Consider the following 14,286-nt stretch of genomic DNA (forward strand, 5'->3'; position numbering starts at 1 on the left):
AACTTAATCTGAAAATCTGTGGAAAAACACTTAAAAAGATGGCTTGCATTCCTTAAAAGTGCTGAATGAGGTTGGCATAGAATGGCACGCTATTAGATGAGGAGATATTTCATCAGTGATAGCTTTTCCCAGCGATCACTAGTCACTTAGCAGAACGCTCAAGCCAACAGCTGCCACAACAAAGGCCATCTGTGCTGATAGGAGAGAGAAACACGACCTGCCAACTAATGCTAGAGCCATTTGGCTAGACAGCAGTGGGTTTTATGTATAGACGGAGTCAAAAACGGTTCTCATTTTAATTAACTTTTACAAACATTCTGCAGTGTAACAATGTATAATGGCTGGTTTGGATAATGAAATATTGCAAGTAGTACCTGTAATTGGGGTTAGGCAGAAGATCCCTGTACAATGCAAGATTTAGTAATGACAAAAAAAGAGCCAACACTGGTAAAGACTAAGAGAACATGTTTTCTGCAAACTCATGTTTGACATGCATAATTCCTGGTATACAAACATCAGAGTTCTTCATTTGAGGCTACAATAAAATTTCACACTTAACACCGTTCCAAGCTCAACCGTTTAACAAATTAATATTGCACTTAAATACTCTCAAGCGCCAGCCGTTTAGTCACATCTTTCAATTCCTTACGTATCATCTTGTTTGCATGAACTCCCCAGATGCAGTTTACTCCCATATAGAGTAATTAGTACGAAAAGTCTCATTACAAAAATAATGCCAAAAACTGAACTAACAAGGAAATACTCTATTTTGTAACTTGTACAAATCTCAAATGCTCAAGTGCACTGTAGCAAAAAAAACATTCATTTGTAGCAGAAGGGCTACTGTTGTTCATCCTCGTTCTCTTGTCCAGAGCCTTCCGAACGATCACCCTCCACACGGTCTGAGGATAAAAGAAGGGATCATTTAGACACCTGTTCACGGTAGTAAAACCAAATGCTAGAGTAAGTATCCAGCGACAAATGCTGGTCAGTTAAAAAAGTGTAAATATCATTGATAAATATTATTTATCTTAAAATAACAAAAGATAATTAGAAAATTTCTTTTCAATTTGGACTCTTTTGGATCTCACTGTATGTATACAGTCAGTGAGTTATTTAACAAATTAATATTGCACTTAAATACTCTCAAGCGCCAGCCGTTTAGTCACATCTTTCAATTCCTTACGTATCATCTTGTTTGCATGAACTCCCCAGATGCAGTTTACTCCCATATAGAGTAATTAGTACGAAAAGTCTCATTACAAAAATAATGCCAAAAACTGAACTAACAAGGAAATACTCTATTTTGTAACTTGTACAAATCTCAAATGCTCAAGTGCACTGTAGCAAAAAAAACATTCATTTGTAGCAGAAGGGCTACTGTTGTTCATCCTCGTTCTCTTGTCCAGAGCCTTCCGAACGATCACCCTCCACACGGTCTGAGGATAAAAGAAGGGATCATTTAGACACCTGTTCACGGTAGTAAAACCAAATGCTAGAGTAAGTATCCAGCGACAAATGCTGGTCAGTTAAAAAAGTGTAAATATCATTGATAAATATTATTTATCTTAAAATAACAAAAGATAATTAGAAAATTCCTTTTCAATTTGGACTCTTTTGGATCTCACTGTATGTATACAGTCAGTGAGTTAAAAAGGGACATGAGGAAGTTCACCTGTTCTGATGTGATTTAATGATGCCAGCATTCGGAGCATGAAGGAAGCAGGGACGGTGATGGTGTTCCTCGTCTCTTCCAGCATTAACTCATTACGAGCAATCACCTACAGCACACAAACAACTCAGGAAATTAAATTCACAAGTTTGCCAACACTTTACTCCTGTCGCAAGGGCATAGATATACCAATACAGCTGCCTCAAAATGCCTCTATTTGATGTATTTTCCTCTATAAAAGCAGACAGTTCCTTAGATAACCACAGTACTTGGAGCTCTAGTGCCATCTAGTGGGGATTTAATTACATCTCAAAACAACGTGTTACTATATGCATTAAAAATACCAATTTTAAAGTCTGAAGAATCAAAACAGGACATTCTTCACAGAATTAAGCAGAAAACAATGTCCATACCTCTTCAGCAAGGACTCTGTTAAATGACGGTGACTGTTCTAAAGGCGACCACAGCTTGATGTCATAGTCAATTCCAGATGACGCAAGAACTGTTAAAAAAAAAAGAACACAACATCAGACCAAATGAAGTGATCCAAATCATCTAATCCAAAATCTTTCATGGGTCTCTATCTACGGTTTTCAGGTATATTTTTGCTCACTGGGGTCATAAGGGTGAGGCTGTAGGCAGTTGACCACATGGTTGTCGGCCTCCAGCAGCATCAGGTGCTCTCCTGTGTGTCTGTCCCAGATGAAGATATGGCCACAATCCGAGCCGCTCATCACAAAGTTATTCCCCCAGAAACACGACTCTTTAATCTACATGCACAGTCCGGTCATTAAAGTGAAACATCTGGTAATGTTTTATTACATGATTGTTTATATGTTATACTAGAACTAATAAGAAGTGACAGAAAGCTGCTTTTTGTGTACAATATGCATGAGACCATAAACAAACAGCGTACCATGGTCCTGGAGTTGCGGTGGCCCTTGTACATCATCTTGACAGAGGGTCTACTGATATTCTGAGTCTCACTCTCTTCCATCTCTCTCCGCTCTTTTCTCCTGCGGAACAGCTCCTGGATCCGAGCCGCGGCGGAGCGTCTGTGAAAAACAAAGCATGCAGAGCAATACTCATGAAAAATCATTTATGCACTACAACTTTAAAACACATTACAGCTCAACATAATATTAGTCCAGGATGGTCACATTTTCACAAGCTTAAATAGTTTTACAAAGTCTTACAGCATTGTGCGAGATAATATTTGATCTGAATATATTTTTTTGCAGACAATGTAGATGGGGCTTCACCTATCATGACATAACAGTAACAGCATTAACTTTTATGTGCATGTTAAATTCATACAAGAAAGTGAAAGTGACGTGTGGCCAAGTATGGTGACCCATACTTGGAATTAGTGCTCTGCATTTAACCCATCCAAAGTGCACACACACAGCAGTGAACACACACACCGTGAACACACACCCGGAGCAGTGGGCAGCCATTTTTGCTGCGGCGCCCGGGGAAAACACATACAATGATGTGTTTTTGATATTTCATTTAATAGCTGATAATTCATGGAATTACATTGTGACTTATAGCTGTATTTGGTAACAGTCTCTTTAAGAGTGAATCTGATGAATCACTGATGTCTGTAGAGAGCCATGGAAGCTCAGTTTTTTTGACATTATCTGTAAGAATTTTCTTTAAAGAAATTAATAATTTTTGTTCAGTAAGGATGCATTAAAATGATCAAAACAGACATTAAAGACATTTATAATGTTATAAAAGATTTTTATTTCAAATAAATGCTGTTATTTTAAACTCTATTCAAAGAACACTGAAAAAATGCATCATGGGTTCCACAAAAATACCAAGCAGCACAACTATTTTCAACTTTTTTTTTTGTTGTGAAAATCTGAATACATTTTTGAACTCAAATTCATGCATGAAATTAGTTTACTTGGTTAGTAACTAACCAAACGGTCATTATGCAAACATTTTGCACACTCTCAGGCAGAAATAAAGTTAACATGAACTACTAAATCACACACAATATATAATTGATAGCGTATTTTACACAGCCACACAAAATGAATACCAGGTTAATGAAAAGTTAATCAAATCTGCACCCCTTGCAATTAGATTATATAAGTGGCTACCTCAGAAACATTACAGTACCTTATCATCCTATCACCTACAGCTGATCCTCTGTAATTAAATCTAATGAGAAGAGTAGCATTTTACTTATGACTGTCCAAAAGATAAACACTGTTTAGCATAAACTCATGTTGTCATGTTTTATGGGACTTCCCGCCTGTCATTTCATTTGCCCACACATTGTGACGATCAGTGTTGGGGGTAACGCATTACAAGTAACGCGAGTTACGTAATCAGATTACTTTTTTCAAGTAACTAGTAAAGTAACGCATTACTTTTTAATTTACAAAAGAATATGAGTTACATTTTTAATGCATTTATGAATATGCATTAATTCATCTCACTCACAAAAAAAAAAACACAGATTCAGTATTCCGCAAAATGAATAAAAAAAATGCAACTCAGAATATGACGTAAACCTGCAATAATTAAATGTTAAACAACACAAATATCCTTTATGTATTTAATCCCATTCTATTAACCAATGTCTTTGTTTCTGACCTTTGATGATCCAGTTCAACCATACTAATAAGCAAAAATTACTCTAGACAAACATTTGTGTGTCTTTTTTTATTGCTGAAGTGTGTTGAAATGTCTTCTTCTGCATTTTACTGTATGGACGTAAATTTACATTTCCTTCAGCCTGAGGCTTATTCATTTCACGTTTGGTGTGAAAAGGCTTTTATATTTGCCAAAAATAGAACTTTTTTATTTTAAAAACAAACAAGCAAGCCCTGTCCAGATTTAAAAAGTAACGCAAAAGTAACATAGCGCATTACTTTCCATAAAAAGTAACTAAGTAACGTAATTAGTTACTTTTTTTATGGAGTAACGCAATATTGTAATGCATTACTTGTAAAAGTAACTTTCCCCAACACTGGTGACGATTTGCATCATTAAACATCTTGACATAACGAGAGTCCATACCTCTGTCCCGGCCCTCCTCTGTACCTGGCTGAAGGGATAAGGATGGGGTCGTCGTCACTGTCATCTGAGTCCTGATTGCGGGATGGTTGAGTCGAACCCTGGCCGCCCGTTCCAGCAGTCTCGCTCCTCCTGCACTGCTCGCTCAGCTCCGCCGAACCAGCAGCCTGGAGCTCCTCTGATGGAGCGCTGGGACGAGCCGTGTCTTCGGTTGACAGCCCCTCTGGTGGTGCCGCCGGTGGCGTGCTGTTTTGAGAGCTGATGGAGGCCTTTTCCGTGCCTCTGTCTGCAATTTTGCCCCCATTGGGTGTGGGTTGACTCTCTGAGGATGAGCTCGAACCTGTTTATGAGAGAAAAGTTCAGAACCTCCAAAAATAAGCTACACAACGCAAATTCTGTAGCAATGGGCATGTGGTTGTCGACTCACTTTGCTCCGAGGTTTGACCTGTGGGCTCCTCCTCTCTGGTCTGGCTCTCACCCACCTCCCCAGGCTTATGTCCTCCACTGCTGCCTTTGGCACTGGACGTTGGACTGCTCCTGTGCATAGTCAAAAAAAAAAAGGGTTAGTGATTTGTTCTTACAAAAAAATGCATTCTTAAAAATAATATACTCACAATTAAATAAAGAAGGAAGCCAAAGAGAATTTCAGACAATCGTTTGCAATTCACAGGAATGGGTCTTGTTTTTATATCCACAAACTTGACGTCTGACATGTCCAAGTATTATTTATATACTATTATAGTATTTATTAATATTTTGAATTATAATATTATAATTATAATTATGTTATTACTATATTATAATGTTTATAGTTTCAGTTTTAGTCATTTTGTAATGTGCTTTTGTAATTTTTATTCATTTATGTTTTGATATTTTTTTTTAGCTTTCTTTTGACTTTAATTTTGGTGATTTAAGTATTAGTTGCAAAGGCAATATATATTATTTTCATTTATTTTTTTCATCTAGTATTTATTTTTATTTTGTTTCAGCTTTATTTCAATAAATGCAAATTAATTTAGCTTTTTTTCCTTTTAGTTAACATTAACAATATTTCCATTTACCGTTTATTTTTCAGTTTAAAAAATTGTAATACTTCAACTTATTTTATTTAATTGCCAAGACAACATTCCAAATAAAAAAAATAAAAAATAAATTCTTAAGGAAATACAAAAATTTATTTAAAATTTATTTCAACTAATATTTGTTTTATTTCAGCTTTCTTTCAATTAATGAAAATGGCTTTTAATTATAGTTTTTTTGTCAACAGCAACACTGTTTATTTCTCAGAGAAAACATGAAAAATGTATACTTCAAATGCAGAAACTTACATACACAAAACTTCATTTTGGGTTAAACACAACTAAAAATAATTTCATTTGAGTTTTTATTAATGGATTCAAAATAATATACTGTGAATTTGTGAGCCTTTATGAGTGATTCATTAAAAGAACCAGTTCTTTAGGGTCATTTGCTTGTGAATCGGATCACACAAGTTGTAGTGCCTAGTGCTCAGGCCCTCCAGGAATTGAGTTTGAGACCAACGCTTTAGAGGTTTGTGGGAGTAATTTGTGTCAAATAAATTCTTAAGGAAATACAAAAATTTATTTAAAATTTATTTCAACTAATATTTGTTTTATTTCAGCTTTCTTTCAATTAATGAAAATGGCTTTTAATTATAGTTTTTTTGTCAACAGCAACACTGTTTATTTCTCAGAGAAAACATGAAAAATGTATACTTCAAATGCAGAAACTTACATACACAAAACTTCATTTTGGGTTAAACACAACTAAAAATAATTTCATTTTAGTTTTTATTAATGGATTCAAAATAATATACTGTGAATTTGTGAGCCTTTATGAGTGATTCATTAAAAGAACCAGTTCTTTAGGGTCATTTGCTTGTGAATCGGATCACACAAGTTGTAGTGCCTAGTGCTCAGGCCCTCCAGGAATTGAGTTTGAGACCAATGCTTTAGAGGTTTGTGGGAGTAATTTGTGTGCCGAGGTCAAGGCTGATTCTCTGGTCACTCACCACTCATCTGTGAAGTCCAGTTTAATGGTGCTAGTGGTGGTGCCTTCAGTGCTGTAGTGCAGACTAAGGATGGGTTCTGCTGTGCCAGTCCGCCCAGGTCCTGAAGGAGTGCTGCTGCTCCCGCGGCTGTTGCCGGGGCTGGTGCCAAGTGAAGGCGCTGATGTGGATGGCACAGTTTCTGTAGTGTCTGGGGAAGCTTCACTGACTACTGTACTCTGATCACTGATTACATGTCCTGCTGCTTCTGCACCTCCTGGAAGGAAGGGATGTAAAACTGAGCTTTTAGTAAGAGTGTTTTCCTTAGGAACATTATATTTGTCACAACTGCAGTTAATCATAGAAGCAGCTTTTCTGAAATATTAGAATGTAATTATCATGCACCAGTATTGCAGTATTGAGAAATACTTTGTTTCAGAATGGCACAGGTGGCAGCTTCAGATGCTCAGATTTCACTGAGAAATATATATATATATATATATATATATATATATATATATATATATATATATATTTAATGTTTACAATAAAGGAGCATAACAGCATATTCATTTTTCTGTGTTACTGAGAATCAAGCAGTTTCACTGTTATTTATATTGTGGCAAACAGTGCCTAGTGTAGACAAAAAAAGGAGAAAAAAGAATATGTGGCAAAGTGAGCTGCACAGATAGACTTCAGGCTACAAAAAATGTGATTATAGTTTTGTTAAAGTTCAACCATTGCAAGCAGTTAGCCCAAAGCAAAGAGAATTAGCACAATGCAAGTGAAAGTAATAAGAGGACTTAAGGTTTCTTGTTCTGAAGGGGGAAAAGTACAGGCACCAGTATGGACATGGAGAAAAGATGACTGCCGTAAAGAAGAAATATCTCCAAAATTGGTGTTTCTTTGGTTTTCAGGAAACATTCCATATTCCAAAGCAGAATAGCAAAGTAATTTTAACCACTTAAACTTAAAAGGAGTCATATCATACTCTTTTTATAAATGTTAATCAAGGACCATAAAACATTTTGTTATAAACAATTTCATTTATAATAAAATAAAAAAAAACAACAAATGCAAAAACTTAAAGTCTGTGTTTCAAATCAGCGTATTAGAATGATTTCTAAAGGATCATGTGACACTGGAGTAAGAGACTGGAGTAATGACTGCTGAAAATTCAGCTGTCACCACAAACATAAATGAAAATTACAAATAAAAAAATTAAAAATAAAATTACACTTTAGAGTATATTAAAACAGAAAAGTTACTTTTGAGTTATAATAATATTTCACAATATTACTGTTTTTATTTTACTGTTTTGGCCTTGGTGAGCACATAACATAATAAATGCATATGTTAAAAGGTCAATAAAAAATGTGATATGACCCCTTTAAGCTAAATATTGATGTTGCAAGCCCACATCAGTCTCATAGAGGGTGAACACATTAAGTTGAGAGTAAGGGGAAAAATGTCCCTTAGTTCAGGACATTATTTGAAAGATGAGCTTGATATGAACTCGGCCCCACAGGAGGGGAGAAAAAGTATATCCATTGACTGAAAATGATTGACAGAAAGCCTCTGTATCTTTCTGAAGTTTCTCTGTTTACCCAGAGGCACATCTGCAGAGTCTTCTTAAGATGACTGAGGACAAGAGCCGCTTTAATCAGAAATGTACAGAGCTCAGACGCAAAGGATTGAACGAAAATGAGCAAAAGGAGAAGAAAAAAAAGAGAGGAAAGGACGCACCCTGCTCCTCATCCAGAGTCATGGATCCAAGCTGTTTGTTTACCACAGATGAGGGAGAATCTGAAACAAAAATAAGACGTACTGAACAACTCAAACAACGACAGAGCCAGCACAAACATTTAAGTGCAGAACTAAATTCTCAGGAAACACACTGCAGCACAGCCAGGGGGAAAAAACGAAACCTTCCCACAACAAACTGAAAAGCCACAAACTCTGTAAAGATGAGTCTAGGAGGCTTAATTCTGAGTTAAAAACACAAAGCCAAGGGTTACAGATTGAGTAAACTGTTCCTTAAAAAACGTGAAATGACATCCAGGAGGTGAGTATTCACTATAAGTATTCACTATAAGGCAGAATAAACAAGTCATACAGCAATCTGTAGTTCAGGAGTTCAAACTGATGGTGGTAGAAAAGTTTATTCAGATGCCAGACCTACACCTGACAGTGCCTTGACGCGACAAAGCAACCAGAAGTCATTCATTTCTGGAAAGAGTTTGCGAATAACCAGCTAGATGTGATGGCAGGATGTTGCTGAACTAATAGTGCAATGCTTTAAGCACAGAAAATACACTGCGTACACTTGGGCTATGGCATAAAATTTACTTTTACTGAAGTGCCATTTCATAGATGTCTAAAATAAGTGAACAGATCACACTCGCTGATAGCACTAAGAAGTATTTTGCGGAATATTGCAAAGGGAAGTGCAACAAGAGAAGGTATGAAAAGAACAAGATAAACGTGGATCAATATTCAAGGTTTAAACTGGAGACTAAAAAACTGCCAACATCAAACAGTACAAACCAACTTTATATGTAATCATGCGATTGCATTTCAGGTGAATCAATCAACAGATGGCAGTATATGCATATGTTTGACATCTGAGCTCTGTTCCAAGATCTAGTAAGCTGCCTCACTTACTACTGACTACACAGGCAGCTACCTTCTAAAGCCCTGTCCTAAATCAAGGTGCATTTGAAGTGGACGCTTGTCCATAAAGTCAATTTATCCAAATAGTCAGTGCTAAAATATTACTGTTGAAACACCACAACTGTTTTCAACGCTGATAATAATAATGTTTCTTGACCCAAATCTGCATATTAGAATGATTTCTAAAGTATCATGTGACACTGAAGACTAGAGTAATGGCTGCTGAAAATTCAGTACAGGAATAAATTACATTTTAATACATTAAAATGGAAAAAAGCTATGTTAAATAGCGATAATATTTCATAATAATATATGTGTAATACTGTCTAATATTTTGGCCAAGGCAAAGTACATTACATGGCATGACTTTGGGCAGCTTTTGAGTCAGGTGTGTATCGGTGATGTCTAAAAATGTCACCTAGGTGGGCAGCTCACTAGGTTTTGGAGCAGAGCTCTGCTGTTGGTGAATGTGAGCGTGAATGACCAGCAGTTAGATGTGTGTGCATCTGTATGGAAGAGGGGAAGAGGAACACACTCCATAGCCAGAGGTGCAGCAGCAAACCAGGACAGCCATGAAACAGGCAGCCAGAGGGGTCAGGAGGTTAAAGGAGAGCGGGAATGCAGGCTGGGAAGAGATGGTAACCTGCAGGGGGGCCTGTGTCAGCAGCAGCAGCCTGTTGGGCTGAGCTCTCTGTGCTGGAGGTCGCGGGTACAGAAGGAACTAGGCGTCTGCCCTGTCCTGGGGGGTCAGACAAGAGAAGCAGCCTCTGCAAACGTCTACACACTAAACTTACCGGCAGCCTGCGAGGACCATATTCTGACAGTGCGGGGTCAGAGGGAGAGAGAAGAGCAGGATGGGAAAATTGATGGGATTGGGGAAAAGAAGAGAGGCAAATCATAGATAAGGAGGAATGCTGGATAAAATAGCAAATTAAAGATTGAAGCTGTAGGCTGAGTGATGTCAGACAAGACTGCAGGGTTTCATCACCCGTTATAAAAATTTTTTAAAAAGCGTGCATTACACTCACACGTCCACACATGTTCTAGGGGCAGGAACAGAAACGCACACATAAAAATGTCTGCAATGGCATGATGAGCCAAAAGGAGGGATTTATCATTCAATAAAAAAAGAAGACAAAAGACACTACATGTAACATCCTGCTTCTGTTTATGTGATTGTTGATGCAGGCCCTAACAGAACACAATGTTCAAAAAATAAACCCCACCTAGAGACAACAAATCAGTAAACACATAGGTCTTAAAAAAAGAAAATACATAGAGTTGGATGGTTGGGAGATGTAAAGCAAGCAGACATGATAAATGGACCAATTATAAAAAATGGAATTTGAAAGTTTATTATAAGCACATCGTCTTTATGGAGCAGAGATACAATGACTGCATTTACATGCACAAGACAATTCTGATTACTACTGGAATATGATCACATGATCTGAATTAAGCCACTACTTTGGATTTTACAAAAAATTATTTTGTAAAATAATACTTAAAATTAAATAATTGTGTTATATTTAAATATATTTTAAAATGTAATTTATTCCTATGATGGCAAAATTGAAGCATAATATTCTTCTGGAAACTGAGATGCATATTTTTCAAGATTCTTTGATGCACAGAACGTTCAAAAGAAAGGTATTTATTTTACAAATAAACCTCTGTAACATTATAAATATCTTCACTGTCAGTTTTAATCAACTGATTGCATCCTTGCTGAATAAAAGTATTAATTTCTTTTAAACAAAATCTTCCTGACCTCAAACTTTTGAACAGTAGTACATGTGGACAAAAACCCTTTTTATAATCGCTGTAAAGCATGTAAATATCTATTTTTAAAATAGATTAAACATAATATATGAACTTTAAATGGAACATTATGTGCATGTAAACATGGCCATTGTCTCATATTAAAGATGAATGCACTCTTCAGTGTTTTGCCAATTGTGACAGACTTACCAGATAAAGCTGCCTCTCTAGATGGGGTGGGTGTGGCTGAAGGAGTGGGTGTGGCCGAGGGAGTGGGCGTAACTTCATCCTGGCTCTTCTGCTCTGTATCTGGAGATGAGAGGAGAGAGGAGGAAGCAGCGCTCTCCATGGAGGACGAGCTGGAGGGGGCAGGAGCTGTCACAGTGGAGGAGGAGCCCGAGGAGGAGGAGATAGACTTGGGGAGAGGCTCTGTAGGTGCAGGAGGAGCAGCAGGTGTAGGTGGAGGATCAGAAGAGGGTGTCTCCACCTCCATCGCACCTTCAATTGAGACCTCAGTGGGCTCCTGTGCCTGAGTGTGTGTTTCTGAGGCTGCAGATGTTCCCTCTGGTCGAGCGGCCGTACCTGGAGACAAATCATCAAACCTTGAGCTTAACAGTTAAGAGTAAATGCATAGAGTTTTTTTTTTAATAGAAGATATTTAATTCCATGATTTACACTCTTTCATGTGATACATGCTTCAATGCACCATCCAATGGTTGATGTTTATTGACAAAGAGGATCAAAGTTGAAATGGTCTCCATAGAGTTCAATGCATTGTGCAGTGCCAATGTAAGTCACATGGAGGAGCTTTTAAGGCCCCTATATACTTCAAGCTAAATAGAAGAATGATCTGGTGTGATGTCATTGCAAAACAAAATCAGGTCCAAAGAAAGTTTGTTTGGATTTCGAAACAGCTTGCCAAAGCAAAGTTTCCAGAAAAGATTGTTAACGCCTTCAAACTACCATTGGTCAATGAAGATTTTTTATATTAAAACAATACGTAGGGTGTGCTCTGGGGTTCTGCCTTCTTTGACAGACTGAACAGAAGAAATCAACCAGAGAACATTTCCACATCACAGTCAGACGCAAGTCAAAACTTGTACACAATGGAGAGCTGCTTTATTGTAAAGTATTGAAGTTGTAATTCTAACGGAAAGCAACACTGGCACAGTTTTTCATATTTAATGCAGTAAAACTGCTTGCTTTAAAGCAATCTATAATAAGTTACATAAATAAACGTGACTTGACTGGAATGCTGAATTACAGAGCTTGTGCAAACATATCCATATCACTATGACCAGATGATATTTAGTTATTGAGAGATCGGTATTATGTTATGTTTGTCGGTATGTTCGCAAACAGCATACTATGGAAGCCCGTTTCTGCCACTGAATAAAAAATAAAAAATGGTTATTGCCAGTTTTTATCTCGCAATTCTGACTTTTTTTCTCAGAACTGTCCTAATACAAACTCGCAATTCTGACTCTGAATTGTGAGATAATAAATTCACAATTGCGAGTTACAAAGTCAGAATTCCAAGATATAAAAATACTGATGTTCACAATTCTGACTTTATTTCTCAGAATTGCGAGATATAAACTCTGAAAAAGCAATATGAATATAAATTCTGAGAAAGTCAGAATTGTGAGTAAATCTTACGATTCTGAGTTTTTTCTCGCAATTACGATACTGACTTTATAACTTGCAACTGCAAATTCATATCACACAATTCTGAGAAAAAAGTCAGAATTGCACGTTTATATCTCGCAATTCTCACTTTATAACTAGGGCTGGGTATCGATTCAGATGTTCCAATTCGATTCGATTTCGATTTTCAAGCTCTCAATTCGATTAGATTTCGATTTTCTATTCGATTCGATTTTTGATTTCAATTCTCGATTCGATTTGACTATATGAATGAATATAGATTTAATATAAATCCTATATTTATAAAAAAATGAACAGTGAACATAAGATTACAAATGGTTAATTAATAGGAAATTAAGAGCCACAAACCTGTATATTAAACACTTTTTATTTTAGGTACACTTGGGTACAATAAAACAAAACCCCACTATATATTTCAAATGCATACAATGAATAGACAGAATTTTGATGCTGAAATTTTGAAAAACTGATGCTGAAAATTGGACAAGTCAGAACAGTCGCATGCCTTGATCAAACAGGATCAGGTTATTTTATGTTTAAGACAAAACAAACATAAAATCTCACAGCATTAGCTGTAACATGGAGGCTGCAAGCCTATGAACGGTGTAGGAAAACTAATTCTGGCTTTTGGGTGATAGTTCACCCAAAAATAAAAATTCTGTCATCATTTATGCATGTATGAATTTCTTTTCTTCTGTTGAACACAAGAGAAGATATTTTGAAGAATATGGATAACCAAACTGTTTTGGTCCCCATTGACTTCCATTTATTTTTCTCCATACTATGGAAGTCAAGTCAATAGGGCCCATCAACTGTTTGGCATATAGCTTTGTTCTTGTCCACAGTATCTTTGTCATCGTGCTTGCGAAATCTAAAATGCTTCCATACCTCTGACATTTTATGTGAAGGCTTTATTAAAACTTAATAAAAAAACTTTATTAAAAGTATGTCATCTTTCATCAAATTCTTTAAAAAATTATATTTTATAAGCTTTTTAAAAATGTTAATTAAACGACAGAATAAGAACAAGTAGAATAAGAAATATAAGTTACCAATCAAATGAAATCAGTATTAACAAAATGAATTTGCAGAGGTGGCACAGAAGAACACAAAAGTGGCTTGGTGTACTTTCAGACATTTAATGAGGCTCAGAAGTGGAATGAGTGCAATTAAATCCATAAATTCATGATGATATTAATGTTTTAAATATAAAATTTTGAATATAGAAATATTAAATGATTTAAATAACTGAAAAGATACTTTTAAAATGAAACAAACTGCCAGCAGGTGGCGGTAAGTCACTGATTTTTTATCACTGAATCATTCATTCAATTGATTCATTCAAATGGCTGAATCATTCAGGAATGAAGCAAGTGACTGTCTTTATGAATGGGTAATCATGAATCACTAGATTCATTTAAAAAAACAGTTCATTCATAAACGAAACACCACTGTGTTTGAATGGAGC

The 14,286-nt window shown here is 36.3% G+C and overlaps 1 protein-coding gene across 1 annotated transcript; it reads right to left on the reverse strand.

Moving 5' to 3' along the window:
• Positions 1-1,124: 1,124 nt before the first annotated feature.
• On the reverse strand, positions 1,125-11,844 carry LOC107565939 (DDB1- and CUL4-associated factor 6-like). The gene is made up of 13 exons (XM_016251254.1): positions 11,826-11,844; positions 11,361-11,732; positions 10,033-10,206; positions 8,463-8,522; positions 6,741-6,993; positions 5,136-5,245; positions 4,736-5,048; positions 3,806-3,847; positions 2,589-2,727; positions 2,286-2,442; positions 2,086-2,174; positions 1,676-1,781; positions 1,125-1,439 (listed from the first exon to the last, which is right to left on the reverse strand). The coding sequence occupies exons 1-13, from the start codon at positions 11,842-11,844 to the stop codon at positions 1,378-1,380; spliced, it is 1,896 nt and encodes a 631-aa protein (XP_016106740.1). The 3' UTR covers positions 1,125-1,377.
• Between the last annotated feature and the right edge of the window lie 2,442 nt (positions 11,845-14,286).

This window comes from Sinocyclocheilus grahami, unplaced genomic scaffold (genome assembly GCF_001515645.1).
Source record: "Sinocyclocheilus grahami isolate Dianchi unplaced genomic scaffold, SAMN03320097.WGS_v1.1 scaffold1036.1, whole genome shotgun sequence".
NCBI lineage: Eukaryota > Metazoa > Chordata > Actinopteri > Cypriniformes > Cyprinidae > Sinocyclocheilus > Sinocyclocheilus grahami.

Bases quoted from the DNA above. Each gene is read 5' to 3' on its own strand.
- LOC107565939 (XM_016251254.1), bottom strand. The intron at 5,246-6,740 runs GTGAGTGACCAG...GACTATGCACAG, and splicing joins CTGGACTTCACAGATGAGTG to GAGCAGTCCAACGTCCAGTG. The intron at 2,175-2,285 runs GTGAGCAAAAAT...TTTTTTTAACAG, and splicing joins GCCTCACCCTTATGACCCCA to TTCTTGCGTCATCTGGAATT.